Raw genomic sequence first — 22,240 nt, forward strand, 5'->3', positions numbered from 1 at the left:
ACATTATCTGACATGTATGTTATCAGGGCAAGTTTAGTTATTGCTATTCGTTTCCCATAGTTATTATAAAAATAAAATAGTGTATTTTTGAATGTAATCCCCAATTGTGCACTCGTTGTTGGTCCTGTATAACACAAAATTTTATAGGAACCTAACTATCATGTTATATGAGCGCTATCTATATCTATATGCATATATATATATATAAAGAAATTATAAATGAAAAATATAAACAGTATGTACATATGAAACCTATACAACTTTAACGACTGAATACATGTATAGTAATGAGTTTGTTTTATTGAATAAAAATAAACTTTTAGATATGTTCTAAGTTGAATAACTTTCCATTTTGACATGATTCCCCCCCACCCACACACACACACAGTGCCCAAAGGATATCAAGTGAATCTCTCCCCCTTCCCCCAGGTTCACTCAAGTATGCTTGCATGTTGAAACAGTATCAGCGGTCTTCTCTTGTAGCTGTTCTTATGCATTTACCTCCCTATGGTACATAATAGAATTAGCATAATTTTCAATAAAAATTAAGTAGTGGTATTATGCCAGGAGAGCAGGGAGGCAATTGATTGGATCTTTCCTATGGATACAGTGACCTGAAAATGTTGCATTAAAATAATGTCAGATGCCTTTCCTCAGTGTAGTGAAGCACCATCATTGCTGGAAAATTGCTTGACTGAGCTTAAGCAATACTGATATCATTTTGCAACATCTGTAGTTGCTTAGTTTTACTGATGGTCAGTTCACTGAAGAAAAATGTTCCAACTATACAAACATGCAAGAGTCTGAAAATCGCAGTTAGGTTTGAGCTATTTTTATATTTCATCTCTTGCACAATACAAGACTTTTCAGAGTACCAGTTCCAGATGATGTAGTGAGTAGTTTTCCTGAGGCATGGACTTATCTCAGGAAAAGCTAGACCAGTAAACATAGTGTTTTAGGAATCCATTGTCTTTATCCATTCATTCCAAAATATCTAAATATATAACATAGTAGATGAACTCTGAGGCTGAGAATTTATAGTTTGAATCTTACACACACACACACACACACACACAATTTTAAATGTGTGTGTATTACCATGGGTAATACCATACTACAGTACTGAGTATAGTATTTGCAATTTGAAGCTAGGATCTGTGGACAAATGATTTTCAGTCCTTGTGCTTGCATATCTGGATTCTGTCTGTTGAAAATTACCTCCAGTCTCCATGAACTTCTTATGCCACTCAGACATCAATAGCCTATTTTGTGTATTTAGGCCTAGACACTGGAAGATCCACACAACCATATTTTGGAAGATGTGCAAAACAGTAATTCTTAGACCTCCTATCCATCAGCCAAGGTTGCATGTCAGCATCCACAGGGGAGGGGCTCCTCCCCTTAGACTTACAATCTATTTTTTGTATTCCTCACGTGATTTATTAAAAGTCATATTTTACATCCAATGTAAATACTAGTACTATTAAACCTGTGTTTAATTCTTTCTTTGCATTGTTTTCACTCTATTAAATCTTACCACCAAGTAGTCTCATGTCTTTCAGTATTTTGCTTAATAATCACATTGCATCTGTAGATCTGATTTGTTCTCAGTGAACATGTGTGCATGCGCGCGCACACACACACACTGAATTGTCTTCTAGGTTTGGTATTGATCAGTTATCTGTTGTTACCTGGAACACAAAACGATTTTGCTGTAATAAACTGACTTGTTTTATATACAAAAACTATTATGCTATGTGATCCCATTCAAAAGGAGTTTGTATTCAAAGCATCCTGTAAAATAAGCATTCTAAACATATCCCCAGTATGCAAAATTGTAAGTTAAATGATTTTAAGTCTTAAAGCCACTGGTTCAACTCATGCAACATGATCAGGTACTCCACATAAATATCTCTAAAGGAACATCCTTTATAAACATGGTTTTGAGTCTTCAACAGAACAAGCAAAAAATAAATGAACTGTTCCTTTAACACATTATATTTTTGTGTGATCATTGCTTGTTAATAATCAAGTGCATATTAAGAAAATAAAAAAAATGCTGACGTGTTATTAAATATTTCTTTTACAGCTCACTGATTATAATTTGAAAAACGTCAGAGATTAACTGTATTTTCAGCTGATCAATATCTTAAACTGCTTGTTAGGATATATAACTGGGTGATTAACATACCTGCTCTCGAACAACAGGCTGTGGATATTTGTAATTGTCTTTAGGTGCAAGATAAATTTCATCGACCAGTGTCAATGAAATTTATGAAATTCTGTCCTTGCTTACTTGGAGGTCCAAAATGGCTTGAAAAAGTTTGGTCTCTGGAGCAAGTTTCTGAATTAAGCAAAAAAAAAGAAAAAAAATCCTTAACCCACTCTCAGGACTAATGTGCTATAGTTTTTTTAGGCTTTCATGAGAGAAAGTCATATACAAAATGAATCAGTGTTAAATTAATAAATAACCACTTATTCCTTTTGGTATGTTTTTTTTTTTTTTTTTTAGTGGAACTGTTAGCATATAGCATATCCAAATAAGCCAGTGATTGTAAAAATAAGTTATCAATGTAAGCTTAACAAAACTTACTTGAGATGGAACAACCACAGTATTAACCAATCCCTCAAGACCAAACTATTTATTTTAAACTATGTTAATCAGAGTTTGCTTCTGAATATGGATAAATTGTTAAGTACAGAACTTGTGACTGGGATAAAATCAGTATAAAATTTCCATGGTGATTCATGGAGATACACAGGTAGTAATAATAATGGAAGGAAGGAGACAGCAGCAAATGAAAATAAAATTATAAATACAGTGGTATCTCACTAATCCGAACTAATAAAAACAGTGCTCATTCGGATTAGCGAATTTTCCCCCCAAGAGACAACAATAACTAGTGTTTAAGATGAAAATAATCAGATTCTAATGGTACATCAATTTAATTCTGTAAATAAATGAAGTAACTGATAGAAAAAAAACTACTGTACGGTAATGTAAAACTTAAAAAAATAATACAATACACAAGTTTATTTTAGTAAAAAATTTAGTTTGTATGTACCTGTATTGTTGAGGATTCTGATTTAATAAAATTGCATATTCAGTACATAAATTCATTTGCGTAAAAAATATCACTTTCTTGTTCACAGCACACACCAAAAAAAGTTTCACAAAATAACACAAAAAAGTTTTTTTATTTCTTTGTAAAAAAGTCACCGATTTTCTTTTGCTTCTTGGAAACTAAACTTTTTTCAAATACTTCTTCACAGAGCAGCATTAACAATAAAATTTTTTGGAATGGCGTATCATTCTGCTTAGCACATTCTATGCACATATTAAAACTGTCAACCGCCTCTTCATGTTTTACTTTTTTTTCTTCGAGTTCTTTATCGTCTTCTAATTCATTCTGTAGCGTCATATTTATAATTCATGGCATCATTCTTCTATAGTAATTTTTTTTCTTCTACTTGCTAAATATTGAAAGACCTCACTAGGATTTTTCTTAGCTCAATTGACTAATTTCTTCCCATACTGCACTTTCACTGTCTTTATCAACCAAGTCATCTTCCTGACTGCTCTTTATACTCTTCACAGGTCTTCTACCAGATTTCGTGATTTTGTTATACAATTAATCGCTTCATTCATTCATTTTACTCCTATCTCATTTAGCCTTTTCACCTTTGGACTACACTCAGACATTGCTGCTGTTAAATAGCTCTTGATCAATGCCCAAGAGGCATCTGTCTCCTTTCCATGCTACAGCTCTCCGTTGTCTTCTAAGCTCTTCTTTAATTACTGGCCTTGTAATTCCACACACATTCCTTCTTCACAAAAGTGCTCATATGACTGGCTACAACCCAGGTGATCACTTCATCACTCTTACTAACTGGAGGAAGATTAGACGCTCCAATTATTATCACATCCTCTGATATAACCAGATCTAAGAACCTTCATGGCCCTCCATTACATATTTCCTAAGACTTAAGAAATTCATTATTCTTATTTCCTGATGCTATCTCTTCATTCCAATCAGTATTGTCATAATTGAAATCACTCATAATGATCACCTTTTGCTTGCTCACTAAGCCAAGTTGCTTCTACATTTCTTTGTTTTCCATGCTCCACATTTCCTAACCAATTATCTCATTCTATCAACCTCCACCTCCCACCATACTGCTTCACAACCCACTACGACTTCTTTTCCTCCATTGTATCTCAATCCTGTGTGGACATACTTCCCCCACTATCATCAACAGCTCTCCCCTCATGGCCTTTCTATCCTCACAAAAACATATTCTTCCATTTCCATCGAGATAACGTTCTCATCCAAACATATTTCATATTCTCAACTATTTTCAGGCAAATAAACTCGATCACAACACAAGAATTTCACCTCCCTTATTTCTGATACTCTTAGTGTTTGGAAATAAGCATAACAATTCATTTCTTGGTCTATAACTAGTCCTACCCATGCTACCCCCTGTGACATCTCCACACTTGCTGCTGTCTGCTCACCCTTACCCTTTGTCCTATATATCCCCCAGACTCACCTACCCCTATGCTGACCATTCCATTCTTACTTTTAGTGATATTTTCATCAATAAGATCATAACCAAATACAGGGTTGCTCTCTTTCAACCACTCAAGAAGCAAATCAACCATGAAGCCATTCCTTCCTTATGCATGCACATCTGAGCATATTACAAAATTCTTAGGGTGCTTGACATTTAAGTGACATTTCACCTTATCCAAAACTTTCATTATTTTATGTTTAACTTTTTCCACTGGCATTACATAACATTTATCAGATTACCTGTGGGCCATCTTACTTTGGTTATTCCAGAAAATCTTCAACTGTTCATTGCAAGGAACATGAAAATTCTATGAAGTTATCATGCCAGAAACATTTGGACTTGCAAAACATGTTATCATCTCCAAGCATAGAGTTTCCTGGAAGAATATTAAAGTTCTTCCTTCTGCAAAAACTGCATAAAGATAGTTAAGCAGCATTACATTTTCCTAACCTAAAGAGATCTGATAAATTTTCATTCATCCCTTATGGAAAATAGTGCTTCTTAACATTGTTGATTAGCTCAGGAATATTTGTTATTTTAAGTATAATTTACAGCATATGATTAGACTTCAATTTGACTGCTACACTACTGAACTAAAACTTGTGCATTGTAAAAAAAAAAAAAAAAACCTGTCCCTCCTTTATATTATGCTTGTGCATATATGACAAGGATTCAGTTTTTGTCTTTACATTATAAAAATTGAAAAAGCCTATAATATAATATACATAAGGCAAACAATTTATGAGTACAAAATAATCTATTATTATTTCGATATGGCAAGCTAGGTTTCAATTAAGAAACAAATTAACAAATATGATTAAGCAAGAGTCTAGTTAAAAAGGAATTAAAAGTAAATTTTTTGCATGGAGAGTAATAAGCAAATGAAATATACATTGCTGCATAAAGTGGTGATGTACTGGCATAAAATAATAGGCTTTAATTATGACTGTGACAGTCAAATTTAAAACCAGTGTCTTTTGGTTGGTCTTGGTTTGCTCTTGTCCAAAAGCACATCAGAAACTTGAATGAGAGCTTTTCAACTATAGGCCAGTTAATTGGAGAATATATGCAATGGGCAATTTTCATTACAAGTGAGAATTGTACAATGGGCTTGTTGGTAGCCTGAGTTCTGAGACTTAATTACCCCCCCCCCCCCCCAGAAGGGAAAAAAAAAACTATATCCAAGGGGAGACATAGCGATTGATTATTACTGCCAATAATAATATAATAAATATCATTAAACGAATGTCCATAGAGGTCCAAGTACTTTTACTAGTAATAATGATAATTTTGTTTTAAAAATTAGTATCGAGTACATGAAGAATTACACTTACAGTTGCCTTTGAGATAGTGCATTAGGAATTCATCCCATGAACCTTTATAATTTCCTAAAAAGCTGCTCATTCTGTGGTGATGGTAATATGACACTGCATTGTCTTTTGGATTCCTGACAACATAAATGATCTGCATACAAAAAATATAAAGGCTAGAGAATAACTATTGACTTATATAAAATATACTAATTATCAATAATATAATTAGACTTTTCTGAAAAGCTGTTTGTTTGGAAGTGATAGTAATGTATTGCACTATGGACTTCTTACAACATGATTATAAAAATGCATAAATAAACCGAATAAGATGGAAAAAACTTAATTAAAATGAAAATAATTGCTATATATGTTAACACTTCTGTGCAGTTGGAAGAATGATGAGACAATGTTCCCTTCATTTGAAAAGTTTGATTTTCATCATGATGAAAGGAATCTTTATTTGGACTTTTTCAACTGAAGGTGAGTTAGCCAATCTCATATGGCAGTAGCAAGGTTTTTCTTTGTGGAAATTATTTTTCTTTTCATCCTGCATGCAGGCAAATTGGCTAGACGACACGTGCAGTTAACACACAAACATACTCTTAGTGGACGGTAGATGGCATAGTGTGTAGATGAAGAATTAAGTAATGTAGATAGTGGTCTGTGTGGTGTAGAGTGCCCTCCTGTGACAAGTCCTCTGACTCTGTGGAAGTGTTGCAGGATGACACTTCATTTTTTTTTTAATGCATTCTAAAGGAAAAATCACAGTAATGCAGATATCACAGTAAGTAGTGTGTCAATAATTAAATTATTTGTCTGAGCAAATTCCAATAGTTTTTCACCATTAGACCAAACTTACCATGATCAGGTCTAACCAACATGCTCTTTCCCCGTTTTGCACTGAAGTCTCCCAGAATGAAAAGAACATCTCTCTCTCTAGCAGGTAGTTCAAAACAGTTTGTAGGTTTTCCAGACCATCCTCATTTTCTGATGAAAAAAGTTCTATGCAAACACATCTATGTCTGTTGCATAAACTACCATAACTGATCCACTGGAACAATCAAAGTATTTATGATTGATCCAGTGCTCGGCAGGATTCTAATGAAGTATCCTGTCATTTATGGGCTTGAAACCAAGAAAGGGTCTTGCCTGATCTTACCTCAGCACTACAGGGTAGAGCTTTGGTACTGAATCTTTTCCTGAATATACAACTAAATATTTCTGCCTTCTGAAATGTCCTCCTCCATCTGTTTTACAATAATTCCTAGGAAGTATACCTCCCTCTCTCTCTTTCTCTTCACAGATTCTGTCACAAGAATTCTTTTGAAGCTCCCAAACAATCTGTGTTCCTAAATAAAACTTAAAGTTGACCTATTTCTTTTGTATCCATCATCCACATTAACATGTACTGAAGATTATTATATTTCTGAAAAAGAAAAAAAAAAACACTTCTGTTTATGTCTCAAATGCTGCTCTGATTATTCTGGATGACAGTCAGTGCAGTATAAGAATTGCTATAAAACATTCATATTAAGTTTTGGAGTGAATTCACTGCTAGAAGAGGTAGCTGGGTTGCACACACTCTTTCCACAGAATGGGTAAAATATCCATTGAACCCTGGGTTTCTTATTCTTTATTAAAAAACACTCCTTTTAAGGCTTCCCTCATCCCCATCACCTGGGAGATGCATGATTAGCATTAGTCAACCATATGAATCATTACAAAATTGGACTACAACACAGTTTGCGCACTTTGGATGCCATGTCAGTTGACCAGAAAATTTTAGCCAAGACAAAGTTTATTGCTGATTGCTTCAACATAACCTAAGGAAAGACTGCTTTTTTTTTTTTTCTTTACAAACAAATAAATAGCTGAGGATGAAAGTTGAGTCAGTCATTATCACCACAAATGGAAATTCAGTTCAGAATATTATCATCATATTTCATTGAGGTCCAAAAAAAAAAAAAGTTCAAGCTTAACCTTTTGCCAGAAAGTGCATTCTACTGCCTTTTGGGACCAGAAGGGTGTCATTCGCCAAAACAATAGTTAAATTGACAATAAATTTGAAGAACTATGTAAAGAGACCACACACACACAAAAAAAGTAATCATGTTCATGCCAAGGAAGAGCCATTACTTTTGCAATGTAAGACCTTACAAAGATCAGATTTGAGGTTGTGAAACATTCTCCCTACTGTTGCTCTGGACTTAACTCCATTGGACTTCTGGTTATTTCCTAAAATGAAAACTCATCTCAAGGACATTCACTTTGAAAATGACAAACAGGTAAAATAGAGGTACAAAAATGGCTATGAAAGTAACAACCAGAAGAGTTTTATCATGACAACTTTGAAAACTTGTTGAAGGGTGGGGAAAATGTGCTGATGAAAGAGAGCAGTGGCGAATTCTCCATGCTTGCTGTGCAAGCTCATTACTCAAAAGAAGTAATATTTATTTGTTAATAAATGCATGCATTTATAAGCATTTTAGGCTTTTATTTTTGTAGACAGAAGATGTCTTAAGCTTGTGCGGCAATAACTAAGCTTTGTGTTGTGTATCAAAGGCTGATGCTTGTTCGTCTAATCAAAGCTACCTTGGCTTGCTCGGTTGTCGGAACTTACAGTTCCTCGCTGCAGCACTGTGATTTCATGCTCAAGCATTGCCATTTCCACCCCTTCACGTTGTCTTAAACACAGGCCATATGCAGTCAAAGTAGCTCTAGCCAGTAAGCTTCAGCCATCCTTTACAAGTGTGCATGTTGCTTGGGAAAATTAAGTTACAACCAACTTTTTATGACGATATTATTGACCACATAAAGAAGAACTGTAGGGTAGAATTTGTATTCAAGTAGCTAAATTGAGAAATATAGAATATCATTTGTAAAATAAATGTTGTATTTGTATGATTAAATGTACATAAATTTCTAAATATATAGTTTTAAATGGTTAGTAATTCATTATTCCGCAAATCAGACTTCAATCACACCTCTCACTCCCTGAATGATAACAAGAGCAGGTGTGAATTTCAAGACCAGCATTCGCCCCCTGAAAGAGAGGGCAATTAGGTTAGAATAGTGTACAAAAATAATTTGTAGTCTCTATGAAAATAAATTATATCTTTCACAAAAGAAGCATTTCTTTTGAAACACCCCTTTTACATTTCTTTAGTATTACATGGTGATCAGCATTCATTTTACACAAATTATGGACTCTACACAATAAAGTTAAAATAAATAAATAATTATTTCAATTTCCCGGCGTTTACCTTCATATTAGGGTCATCATCTGGAGTACAAGGGTGGTCTGAAAAGTTCTCGGCCTAACAATGAAAAAACAAATTTATAATTTCAAAATTATTTTTTATTTTTCAACATAATCTCCCTTAAGACTAATACATTTATTCCAGCGCCATTATCCCGACCCTGTAGTGGTTCTCAGTAATATCTGCAAAATATTCCTCTACAGCTGCAATCACTTTTTGATTCTAAGAAAAACACTGACCAGCAAGGAAGAATTTTAGTTTTGGGGAAGAGACAGAAGTCAAAGGGAGCCAAATCTGGCAAATAGGGTGGATGTTCCAACAATTCGTAGTGCAGATCCCTTAATTTTCCTATTGCCAAAATACCTTTGTGGGCAGGTACGTTGTCCTGATGAAAGATGAATTTTTTCTTCTGCAAGGGTCTTTACTCAAGGATTTTTTCGTCTAGGCTGGTTAAAAGATCGGAATAATATTCCCCGGTTATTGTTTTACCCTTTTCAAGATAATTAATAAACAAGATGCCTTTAGCATCCTAAAACACCGATGTCATGACCTTTCCTGCTGTTGGATTCTGTAATGGTGAATTCATATGGTGTGTAATGGTGAATTCAAGTCTCTTATATAGTAATAAATCAATGCAAAAAAATCAGTTTTATTCTTGTTAAAACGCTCCAATCACTGTTCAGAGATTTTCATACGAGTGCGTTTTTGATCTGCTGTGAGCAAACGCGGCACCCATCTTGTGCAAAGCTTTTTTTCATCTGCAATTCTTCATGCAAAATATATCCCGCACGTTCTTTTGTAAATGTCTATAGTCTCAGCAATTTCATGCACTTCGATTCACAAGTCATCCCATACCATATCAGTGACGTAGCTATGGGTGTGGAGGGGGTGGTCTGTCCCGGGTGGCTCTTTGAACCTTTTTGAACTTTTGCAGTTAATTTTAAAATACAGTCTCGAGAACTCATTTCCAAATATTATAATACTACTGCGAATTTACCTCACAATTGCTGCAAGTGTTCCTAGTTGTGAAAGGAGTTTTTCTAAATAAAATTTGATTAAGAATTACCTACATTACTATGAAATAGACTTCGCCAATGTCATCAACGATTTTGCTAACAGAAAAGCAAGAAAAATAACATTTCAGAATGTTGAAATTAAAGTTTTACTTCAAAAATAAACATAGGGTTTTAATTTATTTCTCTATATGTCATTTTGACCTTTTGTAGTATTTTTGGTGTGTATTGAGAGGGGCAGCAACCTCTAGTTACGCCACTGCATATCGTGCACTTGATCAATGATTTCTGGTGGTGTTACACTTTTTGGACATCCTTCACGTGGATCATCTTCAAGGCTGGTACAGCCATGTTTCAACTTGGCAGCCCATTTCTTAATTTTTGAAAACGAAGGAGAAGAGTGCCCACCAACTTTTATGAACTTTGAATGAATTTCTTTTGCCGTTAAGCCTTCTTTTACAAAGAATTTTATAACCGCACGATACTCAATTTTATCCATTTCCAAGGATACAAGACAACACTTTTGCTTCAGGCAGCTGTATAAAACAAACTACTTGATTGAATGACTTGCAATTTCACAGGATGCTTATGACAGGTGTACCAACTTAGAAAAAAAAATCTTGCCGATAGTCTTGCCATCTACGGTTGAGAACTTTTCAGACCACCTTTGTATACACATACCGGTATATATATATACACAAAGACAAGCTAAATTACATTTCATATAGTATGCTAAAGAGACAATGATTTGATCAATGGTTATTCTACTGGCCTGACCTCTAGCGAAAAATAAAATAAAATTACAATAAATAAATGAAATAAAATAAATTAACTACATTAAAGCTATATTCTATTTAAGACAACATCAAAGAAACATTCTTTCATATAGTTTTTGTTACATCATTTTTACTGTAACAAAACTATCTATATGAAAGAATGTTTCTCTGATGTTGTCTTAAATAGAATATAGCTTTAATGTAGTTAATTTATTTTATTTCATTTTTTTTCAATAGAGGTCAGGCCAGTAGAATAACAGTTGATCAAATCCTTGTCTCTTCAGCATACTATGTGTATACTCCAGATGATCTTAATACGAAGGTCGAAACGTCGGGAAATTAAAATAATTGTTTATAACACGGTTGCAGAGTCCATGATTTGTGTAAAATGAACCCCTTTTACTTTCTGATAAGGTCAATTCTTTTGGAACATCCTTTATCCTATGCAGAATCACATCAACATTCACTTATTTCTGGATACAGACTTCACTAGCTTTCTTAATACAGTACTTAACCCATCCCATCCCATAGATGCTGTCTAGTCCAGTGGTGGCCTGTACATAAGCACCGTGTTGGATTCTGAATGAAGAGAAATTTAAATTAATACTCTCAGAATCCAACATAATCCACCATGGCAAAGGCTATATTTGTAAATATTATTTAATGTAAATCACTTGTTTATTATTTAATATTCATATAACTACCTTTAATTTTGTCTAATATTTAATTATTTAATCAAAGATATATGTATTAATAATGAAAAGACTGTATTAAGAGTTGGTTTACCTTCAATTCTTGAACTAATTCAGATATAAAGTGGCACAGTCTTTAAATATAAATTTTCTTTATATTTGAATTAGAAATCAACTTACAACTTATCAGTTGTTTAAGAACATCATAGTGATTAACATGTCGAATCCAAGGTAAAGATTTAGAAGAAGTAGGATCCAACAAAATCTTTATATCTGAATTAGTTCAAGAATTGAAGGTAAACCAACTCTTAACAACCCTTCTCTTATATGTTATTATACATACTGGCCGAGTATATTTAATTTATTTATCTCTCCCGCTTTGGTTCGAATATTTTATGAATGGTGCAGTAAAAGAGATTCAGGCAAAACACAACTTTAGATTAACAAAAACAAACATTTAATTTAGAATCACAATTTACACTTAAGTTCAAATCACTAAGTCAGATATTATAAACATTTTAGCTCTCACAAAATTCAATTAACTGCTTGGTAAAACTCAAAGTCACAAAGTTCCTCAGTAACCAATTGCACAAATATCTCAGTTTCTTAATTTCAAATACAATAAAATCGCAGTAACACCTCTTTACAAGCGAACACTTTTAAATGTACACTTCAGTTAATCTTCGCAATAGTTACTGTTAACATAAGGAAATTCTAGGATGAAACACACTCACATCTCTGCATAGGAAATATTAATGGTTGGAATGTTTTTACCGAAAATCTTCTTTCTTCATTTACTTATACGCAAACACTTTTTATAACTGTAAACACTTTAAACAATAAATGGCACTCATTAAATAAATCTTCTAAGCAATAACTGAATTAATCATCGGTTAAATACACATAAACAAACGTTGTTGCATAAAGTACTACTGATCACTCATGAAATAAGGCAACACACAATAATTCCTTAACTTGAGGTTTTATATGCACAGTTGTTCACTCTTCCGGCATTCAATTAATTCTTTAGACACTACAATTCTAAACACAGCTAACGGTAAATCTTAATTTTACAGCCTCTACTATTCCCTAGTTATTCGATGCTTTATTTCAAGATTCTGTGTGTCCTTGACAGGTCGGCCCTGAAATTATATCTCAATTCAAGTATCGCTAGTCTAATTAATAGTCTCTCAGCTGTTTTCCGAAGCTATAATTGTTATTCTACAACTTATTAGCTAACTGCTTCTCGACTAGTAGACTTTATTAGCTGCTTGAGTGACTTGCCGACTCGCTATTATCGCACTGTGATTCTCGAATACCGAATGCTCCAATTCCAACCCTATCCTTTTTCTCTCTCTTAATCTATCTCTCTTCTATATCTATTTTCAGCGTTCTTCCCTTTTTATATCCATCCTTCCCGCCTAAATTATTCTCGTGATTTTCTTTCTAAAACTCTTTCAATAAACCTTCTCCTCACGTGGTGTTCCAAAACGTGCTCGCTCACTTACATACAGGAGGCAATGGTTGACTGTATACCAAGAGTCCGAATAATAAATCAAGTAGGGGTTAAATGGATGAATAACACTATTAAGCTTGAGCTGCAAAAAAAGAAACAATTGTGGAGGGAATTTAAGGAGAAGGGTGACCATCAGGCACAGGAACAGTATAAAGCTCAGGCCAGGATGGTAACAAGGGTGGTAAGAAAAGCAAAAGCAGATTACGAAAGGAAATTGGCCACGCAGGCTAAAGAGAATCCCAAACAGTTTTTTCAATATGTTGCAAGTAAAAGGAAAAATGCTCATGGTAGAATGATCTTAAAAAATGCTGAGGGTAGGGAGGTAACCGAATCAGTCAATATTGTGGAATTACTGAGCGATCACTTTGCAAGAGTATATCATCCAGGTGGTGACTTTGCAGGAATGGAAGAACCAACAGCTTATACTGGAATTGTGATGAATGAAGTAGAGGTAACTAGTCTATTACAGAACCTTAATGTCAATACATCTGTGGGATTGGATGGTATACCAGCTCGTGTCGTAAGTGAAGCGGCCAGAGAATTGTCAGTGCCCTTGACCATTTTGTTTAATTTGAGCCTCAGGACTGGGTCAGTCCCAAGGGGGTGGAAAGAGGGGAAAATAGTTCCACTGCACAAAGGTGGTTCCAAGGCTGCTGTTGAAAATTACCGGCCAATCAGCATAACAGGAATCATTATCAAGGTCTTAGAGAAAATAGTCACGAGGAAAATACAAGATTGGATAGAAGAAAATGGGATACTGTATCGGGGACAGCATGGTTTTGTGAAGGGTAGGTCATGCCTCAGTAACTTGCTCACGTATTATAACACAGTGACGGCTGAACTGGATAAGGGTAATGGGTTTACGGTGATTCTACTGGACCTTGCCAAGGCCTTTGACAGGATACCACATGGAATTCTAATCAGTAAATTGCAGCATATGGGAATGGACATAGGGTTGGTGAGATGGATAGGAGGGTGGTTGATGGAGAGATATCAGAGAGTGGTTTACTCAGGAGTAGAGTCCACAAGACAGCCTGTGACTAGTCATGTGCCACAAGGATCTGTTCTTGGACCACTGCTGTTTAATTTGTTCATAAATGATATAGCAAAGGATCTGAGAGGAACAGTTCATTTGTTTGCAGATGATGCGAAGTTGGGTAGGGCAATAGTGAATGCAGATGACGTAAAAATTTTGCAGGATGATTTGGATAGATTGGAGGTCTGAGCTAAGGAGAATGGATGTCAGTTTGTGGCAAAATGTAAGGTTATGCATTTTGGGGCGAAAAGATTGGCGGCAGTTTACTGCATTGGTGGAACCGTGCTCCAGGAAATTGATGAGGCACGAGATTTAGGAGTGTTGGTAGATAAGGAATTGAAATTTAGGGGACACATTGCAAAAGTGGCCAAATCAGCTCATCAAATCACTTGGTTGCTGAAGAATACATTGACAAGCAGAGACAAGCAGGTTATTGTTCCTCTGTATCGAGCGTTGATAAGACCCCATCTAGACTACTGTGCTCAGATTTGGTCACCTAGGTTTCTTCTTGATGGGGAGGAGGTGGAGAGGATCCAGAGGCAAGTGACCAAGATGATAGCAGGTCTGTGGAATGAACCGTATTAGAACAGGTTGAGGATTTGTGGGTTGCAAAAATTGGTTGATAGGCGGAGGAGGGGAGATATGATTGAGACATTCAAATTACTGAAGGGTTTCTATAAAATTAATTCAGAAGATATTTTTGAGAACAGGGCTGGTTGTGGGAGGACTAGGGGACATCCATGGAAACTGGGCAAAAGTGTGGTTAGTAAAGGTGTTAGAGCTGGGTTCTTTACTCTTAGAGTAGTGAATGAGTGGAATGCGCTCCCTGAGTCTGTGGTGGATGCTGTGACAGTGAATGAGTTTAAGGCGAGGTATGATAGATACTGTATGAATGTCAAATAGTTGTGATGAATATGATTTGGGGCCTCCCTCGATGAGTCTAATGACTCCCTGGAGTTGCCCGTAATAATAGTAATAATAGTTATGACACGAGAGTCAGCTGTAAACTGATTGAGTAACCGGTGACGCACGTCAGCATTTGACGGTGCCTGTTGCTTCAAGATCAAACAAGTGTAATAAGTGCGCACTCTAGAATTCAATGGTAGGTTAATTGTGTGTTTATATATATATATATATATATACAGGGTGTTCGGGATAAATTTGACAGTTTCGTAAGGAAAAAGAAAATCTTCTTTGTATCTATTAAATTTAATGAATTGACAAAAAAACATTACAGGCAGAGTTAATTACAATACTATCAACAAGATTTACTCAAAATAACCACCATTAGCATCGATCACAGCTTCAATTCTGCTTCGGAACCTCGAACAAGCTGATGCTACAGTCTCCCTGGGAAGGGCCGCAAAAACTGTTTTAATTTTATCCATTAACTGGGCTTTTGTATTACTGGAAGTGCGATTGGTGTCTTTTTCAACTGCGCCCCATACAAAATAATCCATGGGGTTAAGGTCTGGGGAGTTTGGAGGCCAAACATTTGGACTGGTGAAGTCGTAGAAATTTTCAGACAACCATTTTTGACTTTTCCCAGAGGTGTGGCAAGGGGCCGAATCCTGCTGCCATACATACGGCCTACCATTGGCTACCCTTGTTATCCAGGGCTTGACTACAGTTAGCAACTCCACGAACAAAGCCCGAATTCCAATGCCAGGGTTCTTCAACACCTGTTCCTGCAGATTTGCGAGGAATTCTGCTGTACGAACGCAATCAGATCGTCTGCTAGGGATCTTTCTTCTTGCTACATCCTCGTAGTCACCATTGCAAGTCTCTAGTTCATGCCTGATTGTTTTTACTGTATTCAGGGAGCATTGGGCAGCAGTCGTAATATCCTTATTTTGATGGCGGGCACGAATCATCATGATACAAGTTATTCTCTTCCATGATTCAGGTGGGTTCCAGCTATCCATCCTTTCTGACATCTTGTATATGAATGAAGAAGGGTCCAAACTTTTAAATGAAGAGAAGTGTGTGTTAATACATGTAACTTACGGAAAAATATAATTAATTATAAATATGTCAAATTTATCCCGAACACCCTGTATATATATATATATATATATAAATCATATATAATTTTTTAAAAATTTTTCTCTGGGGTTCAGTGCGCCACTTCTAATCATGCAATGCGCCACTTTTGGCGCATGCGCCATAGGTTGGTCACCCTTGCTGTAACCTATAACATGATGTATTGCATTTATATAATGTTGTAAGCATTGTTATTATTTATAAACACAAAATTTCATTTTTTAATAGGGTGTACTGCAGTGTCGCAGTGCTTATGTACAGGCCACCACTGATGGTTATCATGTAATTTGTTGTTTATATTTAGTTAGGATTAGGAATCACATGATGGCAGCCAATTTCTTCACTGAATACTACTTAAAATTAATGCTAGTCTTGGGCCAACTATCTCTGGAGATAGAACTGCCCACTCAGTCTATGAAAGGATAGGAACATGAAGATAGGACTAAAATAGCCTCACTTACCTCCTATAAGGGAATAAAAGGCATTAGCTGATTTTTACATATATCTTCAGTGATGAAAAATTCATGCCTATCCACAGAAGTCACCAGTAATGAATTTGAGGGGATATGCCTAATATCACTCATGCCTGAGTCACTATTTTTAATACATATTATTTTCCAGGCATCTCCATAGAGTACAAGGATGCATTGTGCAAGGACTACAGTAACTATTATTCACACAATGCCTATCACCTCTCCTTATACTTATTCACCGATAATACATTCGTAACGATCTCTGGTAACCCACTTCTTCACCATTCTCCAAATGAAAAAAAATGTAGCCCTCATATTCTTGTTAAGCACACTTATTCAACTTCCAGGAGGGACTCATTTCATGTGATGAAAAAATTTCTTTTGCATCTTTCCTATAAAATCTAACCATCACATTCTTGTTAAGTACACTGTTATTCAAGGAGTGACTCATTTAATGCGATGAAAAAATTTCTTTTGCATCTTTCCTATAAAACAGCTTTAGTAATTCATGATTCTATTATATCCTCTATCAACAAATTTTGTAACTGACAAATCTCCCAGTCTACCTTTATAGCTTGTCATTACACGTTGCTCATCCCTGGATCTTTCCCACTTCATCTGTCCCTCCCCCAAATAGGATTTTCTTTGGCCTGCTGGAATAATTTCCTCTCATAAGCATACTGGTCATCCTTTCTTCCTGCTTTGTACTGCTTGTAAGCTTGCTGATCACACATTTTCCTTTATTTCTTCCATTTGCGACTCCTGCCTGATGGTACTCATTTCATTTAACTCCCAGCTGATTAACCTTTTGATCCTGGATGTGCAATCTGACACTGCTGAATTCAGAAGATTATTTATGGAGGGAACCACAGTTTCCCTAATATAATAAAAATAATTTAGGATGAAAATAGTTCTTAAATAGTTCTATAATGCTACTTAAAGCACAGGAGCTGGTAAAATTTAGAAGAATTATAGACAGATATTATAAAAAGATATCAATATCAATTAAGAGAACTTTTAGAAATAAGTTTTAACATCAAATTTAGTTCAGTCTTTTTTTTTCCATTTTCCTAAAACAGAATGCAAAAAAGAGCAGAAATGAAATACGTGTGAACATATAAGCGGAATAATCTTAACCATAAAATTGATAGATATGTTTGAAGTGGACAGATAAGAAAAAGAGACTCTTACTTTGCATTTGGCTTGCCGTAGCTGACGAGGAATAAGGGGGAGAGGAAGGTGGGTGGCAAGAAGTCTAGGACTCTTCCACTTCCTCAAGTAGCGTAAGTGTCCAATAGGTCGCCCTACTTCAAGATGTTCTACTCTGTATACAAGCAACTTATTCTTCACCTTATTGGGATTGCCATCATTATAGATCAAGGATACTATTTCTTCTGTCCACGTTGTTCCTGCATGAGAAACAAAATTAATGCATACTTAAAAATGAAATACTTTACTAATCAGTAATAAAATTTCTAGTATAAAAAGGATGAAAGTAATAAATACATGCTGACATGTTATGTAATTTACAGTATAATGAAAAATAAAAGTTATTATTCCATTCTATTTTTCTTCTTCAGAGCTTTGCAAGTAATTGTAAATTTCCCCTGGATAGGCTACTCACCTTTTGCAGAGTGAGCTTGGTGGTGAGGCTGCCTTCTGGAAGGAAGAGCAGACTCCCACTGCATGAGATGAAAGAAAGCAGTATAATAGGAAAGATTCACCACTAGCCCTCGACTACTCTAATAAGCATTGGGGGGATCAAGAGGGACAAAGAAAGAAGGGTAGGGGTCCGATCTACGGATAATATACAGATGTATATTACATGAAGTAAGGCACAGTTCAGCATCAGGTACCTCGGGTTCGCCACTCCCGTACTCACTAAAGTGAGTCCTTAGCAAATAATATACAGCTAAATACAATACTTTATTATTATTATTATTCCGGGCAACTCCATAGAGTCGACAGACTCATCGAGGGAGGCCCTAACATCATGTCACGAACAACTATTTGACATTCACACAGTATCTGTCATGCCTCACCTTGAACTCATTCACGGTCATAGCACCCACAACAGACTCTGGCAGCTTATTCCACTCATTCACTACTCTCCAAGTAAAAAACCTAGCTCTAACACCCCTGCTAACCACATTCTTGCCCAGCTTCTATGTATGGCCCCTAGTCCTCCCACCACCAGTCATATCTTCTGGATTAATCTTATAGAAACCCTTCAGTAATTTGAATGTCTCAATCATATCACCCCTTTTCCACCTATCGACTAATTTTTACAACCCACAAATCTTCAACCTGGTCTCATAAGGTTCATTCCATAGACCTGCTGTCATCTTGGTCACTTGTCTCAGGATCCTCTCCACCTCCTCCCCATCAAGAAAAAACCCTGGCACCCATATCTGGGCACAGTAGTCTAGATGGGGACTTATCAAGGCTTGATATAGAGGAACAATAACTTGTTTGTCTCTGCTTGCTAAGTATTTTTCAGAAGCCAAGTGATTTGATGAGCTGATTTAGCCACTTTTGCAATGTGCCCCCCTAAACTTCAATTCCCTATCCACCAACACTCCCAAATCCCTGGCCTCATCAATCTCCCGGAGTACAGTTCCACCAATGTGATATACTGCTGCTAATCTTTTCACCCCAAAATGCATAACCTTACACTTTGCCACATTAAATTGACATCCATTTTCCCTAGCCGTCCTCCAAATGATCTTGCAAAATTTTGACATCCTGTGCACTCACAATTGCTCTACCCAACTTTGCATCATCAGCAAACATGTGAACACTTCCTCTCAGATCACTTCCTATATCATTGATGAACCAATTGAAAAGTAGTGGTCCAAGAACAGAACCCTGCGGCACACCACTAGTCACAAGTCGTCTTTTGGACTCAACTCCTGAATAAACCGCTCTCTGGTATCTCTCCATCTCACCAACCCTATATCCATCCCCATCTGCTCCAGTTTACTGATTACAGTTCCATGTGGTATCCTGTTAAAGGCCTTGGCAAGGTCCAGTAGAATCACTGTAAACCCATTACCCTTATCCAGTTCAGCCGTTACTGTTTTATAAAACTAGAGCAAGTTACTGAGGCATGATCTACCCTTCACAAAACCACGTTGTCAACCATACAATATCCCATTTTCATCTATCCAATCCTGTATTCTTTTCTTGACTAATTTCTCCAAGATCTTGACAACGATTCCTGATATGCTAATCGGTCGGTAATTTACAACAGCAGTCTTGGAACCTCCTTTATGCAGTGGAACTATTTTCCCCTCTTTCCACCCCCTCGGGACTAACCCAGACCGAAGATTCAAATTAAACAAAATGGTCAAGGGTACTGACAATTCTTTAGCTGCTTCACGTACGACATGAGCTGGTATACCATCCAATCCCACAGATGTATTGACATTGAGGTTTTGCAATAGACTACTCACCTCCACTTCATTCACTACAATTCCCATAGAATCTATTGGTTCATTCATTTCTGCAATGTCACCACCTCGATGATATATTCTTGCAAAGTGCTCGCTCAGTAACTCAACTATATCAACTGATTCTAAATGCATTTAAAAAAAAAAATGAAAATCTCTGAAACAAAAACTTTGGCTATGTGCGGAAACACCATTCAAAAAGTTCAAAATTATGTTTAACAATAAAATAACAGAACAAGTTACAGAATTCAATGACCCAGGAAATATAATCTCGCAATACAATACTGATTCACAATTGGAAGCAAGACTACAAATTTACAATAGAATGAATGGCATGATTAAAAGAAATTTTGGAAAATACATGACTAAAGAAACTCAATTTTCTAAGACCTCTTCTGGGACTCATTAGGTTAGATAAAAAGAAAAACACAGAAATAAGAGAATGATTAGATATAAAAAACATCATACAAGAAATAGAAGAATACTAGCAAAATTGGCTACACCACATAGAAAGAATGAATAACAATAGGATTCCTAAACTAGCACTAGAATATAAACCCACAGGAAGAAGAGACCGTGAACATCCAAGATTAAGATAGAAAGATCAACCCCATCTGCAGAGCAGGAACAGGACATAAAAAAAAGGCTATACCTAAATTTATTCAGATGACGACAACAACGATAAGTTATTACACCATTGTACATGAACTCTCAAATTTAATATTTATAATGAAAAAAAAATTAAAAAAACCCCAGAAGAAATGAAAAACAGGATTGACATATGAAATTAGTAGCTGAAGAGTATATTTAAGTTTAAAATTTAAAGATAATAAGTGAAGATTTCCAAAAGAAAATGAAACCTAAGATGATAACGAATGGCTATAATTCCAGTTAGTCTGCTTTTTATGAGTGGGATTCCACAAATGAGCAAGTCAGGTAACCCACTCTTGCTCTTAATTTCTAGTAACAATAATAACCACAAGTAGTCAAGGTTTAATGTCACAGTTTGTGGATAATACTAAACTGGGAATATTCAAGCAGTAAACAAAGAACATGGATATTATGGTGTAATAAGTAAATTTATAATTAAGTAAATAAGTAAAAAATGATTAAAAGGTAAACGTAATGTTACAATAAGCTGAAAATATAAAATTCCCTGATTAACTTAATGTTTGGGTAGAAATAAACCAGCAGCAATGGAATATGAATAGCAATAATGGTACAGTCAACTATGGAATTTTCTCTCTCTGTATATACGTGCGTGCGCGCGTGTGTGTAAAAAGAGAGCCAGAAATGCAAATAGCATTTTCCTTTATACACAAGTATGATTTACTTTCATCATAAACAAGGTTGGCATCCCGACTTAAGAAAACATAGACAAAACAGTGACCAGATTTAATAATACATGATTACTCATATGAAATAAAACTTGAGAGATAAAACAAATAAGGAACATAATTAAAAATTTTTGTTTCAAGTTTTTTCACATGGTTATATTATAAAGGATATGACCCCCCCCCTTTTTTATGAGATACTAAGGCAATCTATGCAAAGCCATTAGCCTCTATATATAGACTAATTTAGAGATGATATAGAGACTAATTTCCTCTATATCTATATACAATATATATTATCTTCATGTGCAAACTTTGTTTGCTTTCACTTGGATAAAGGATTAAATCAAGAATATAATTTCTTCTCATCTTTAATTTGATTAAAATTTATAGAGCGATTAATTAGCATAAGTGGAATTGTAAGGCTAGTTTAGATTTTCCTAATTACTGGGAGACAGTAACTAGATTTAACTTATAGTGGATGTCACTATAATACATTGAATTTGCATAAAAATTTTTAAGCAAATTCATTTATACTCTTATTAATATGCATGTTATATTACTTCCTTTCATATTAAATATAATATAACAATAATTTTATATTGATTCAACCTTAATAATAAGAAAAGATCCATAAGTTTTGTGAATGTGAAAAACAAAACAGGTCTTTTCTCCTTTTCATGTGAGAGCTGAGAGAATATTTCACACTGGAATATTCACTACATTTAGAACCAATTATAAAGTTCAAGTAATG

At 35.3% G+C, this 22,240-nt stretch overlaps 1 protein-coding gene across 5 annotated transcripts in view; it reads right to left on the reverse strand.

Annotated features, from left to right (window-relative positions):
* Positions 1 to 22,240, reverse strand: part of LOC150104660 (sulfotransferase 1B1-like) — a 208,008-nt gene that overhangs the window by 19,954 nt on the left and 165,814 nt on the right. For all 5 annotated transcript variants that reach the window (XM_090395859.1, XM_090395855.1, XM_090395857.1 and 2 more), the window contains 2 exons: positions 17,892 to 18,109; positions 5,913 to 6,042 (listed from right to left, as the gene is read on the reverse strand). In XM_090395859.1, coding sequence (XP_090251985.1) covers positions 5,913 to 6,042; positions 17,892 to 18,109 — 348 coding nt within the window. The remainder of the gene's footprint in view (positions 1 to 5,912; positions 6,043 to 17,891; positions 18,110 to 22,240) is intronic.

The sequence above is a fragment of the Typopeltis vanoorti genome, chromosome 7 (assembly GCF_054136105.1).
Source record: "Typopeltis vanoorti isolate ZY-2024b chromosome 7, IOZ_Tvanoo_1.0, whole genome shotgun sequence".
NCBI classification, from domain to species: domain Eukaryota; kingdom Metazoa; phylum Arthropoda; class Arachnida; order Uropygi; family Thelyphonidae; genus Typopeltis; species Typopeltis vanoorti.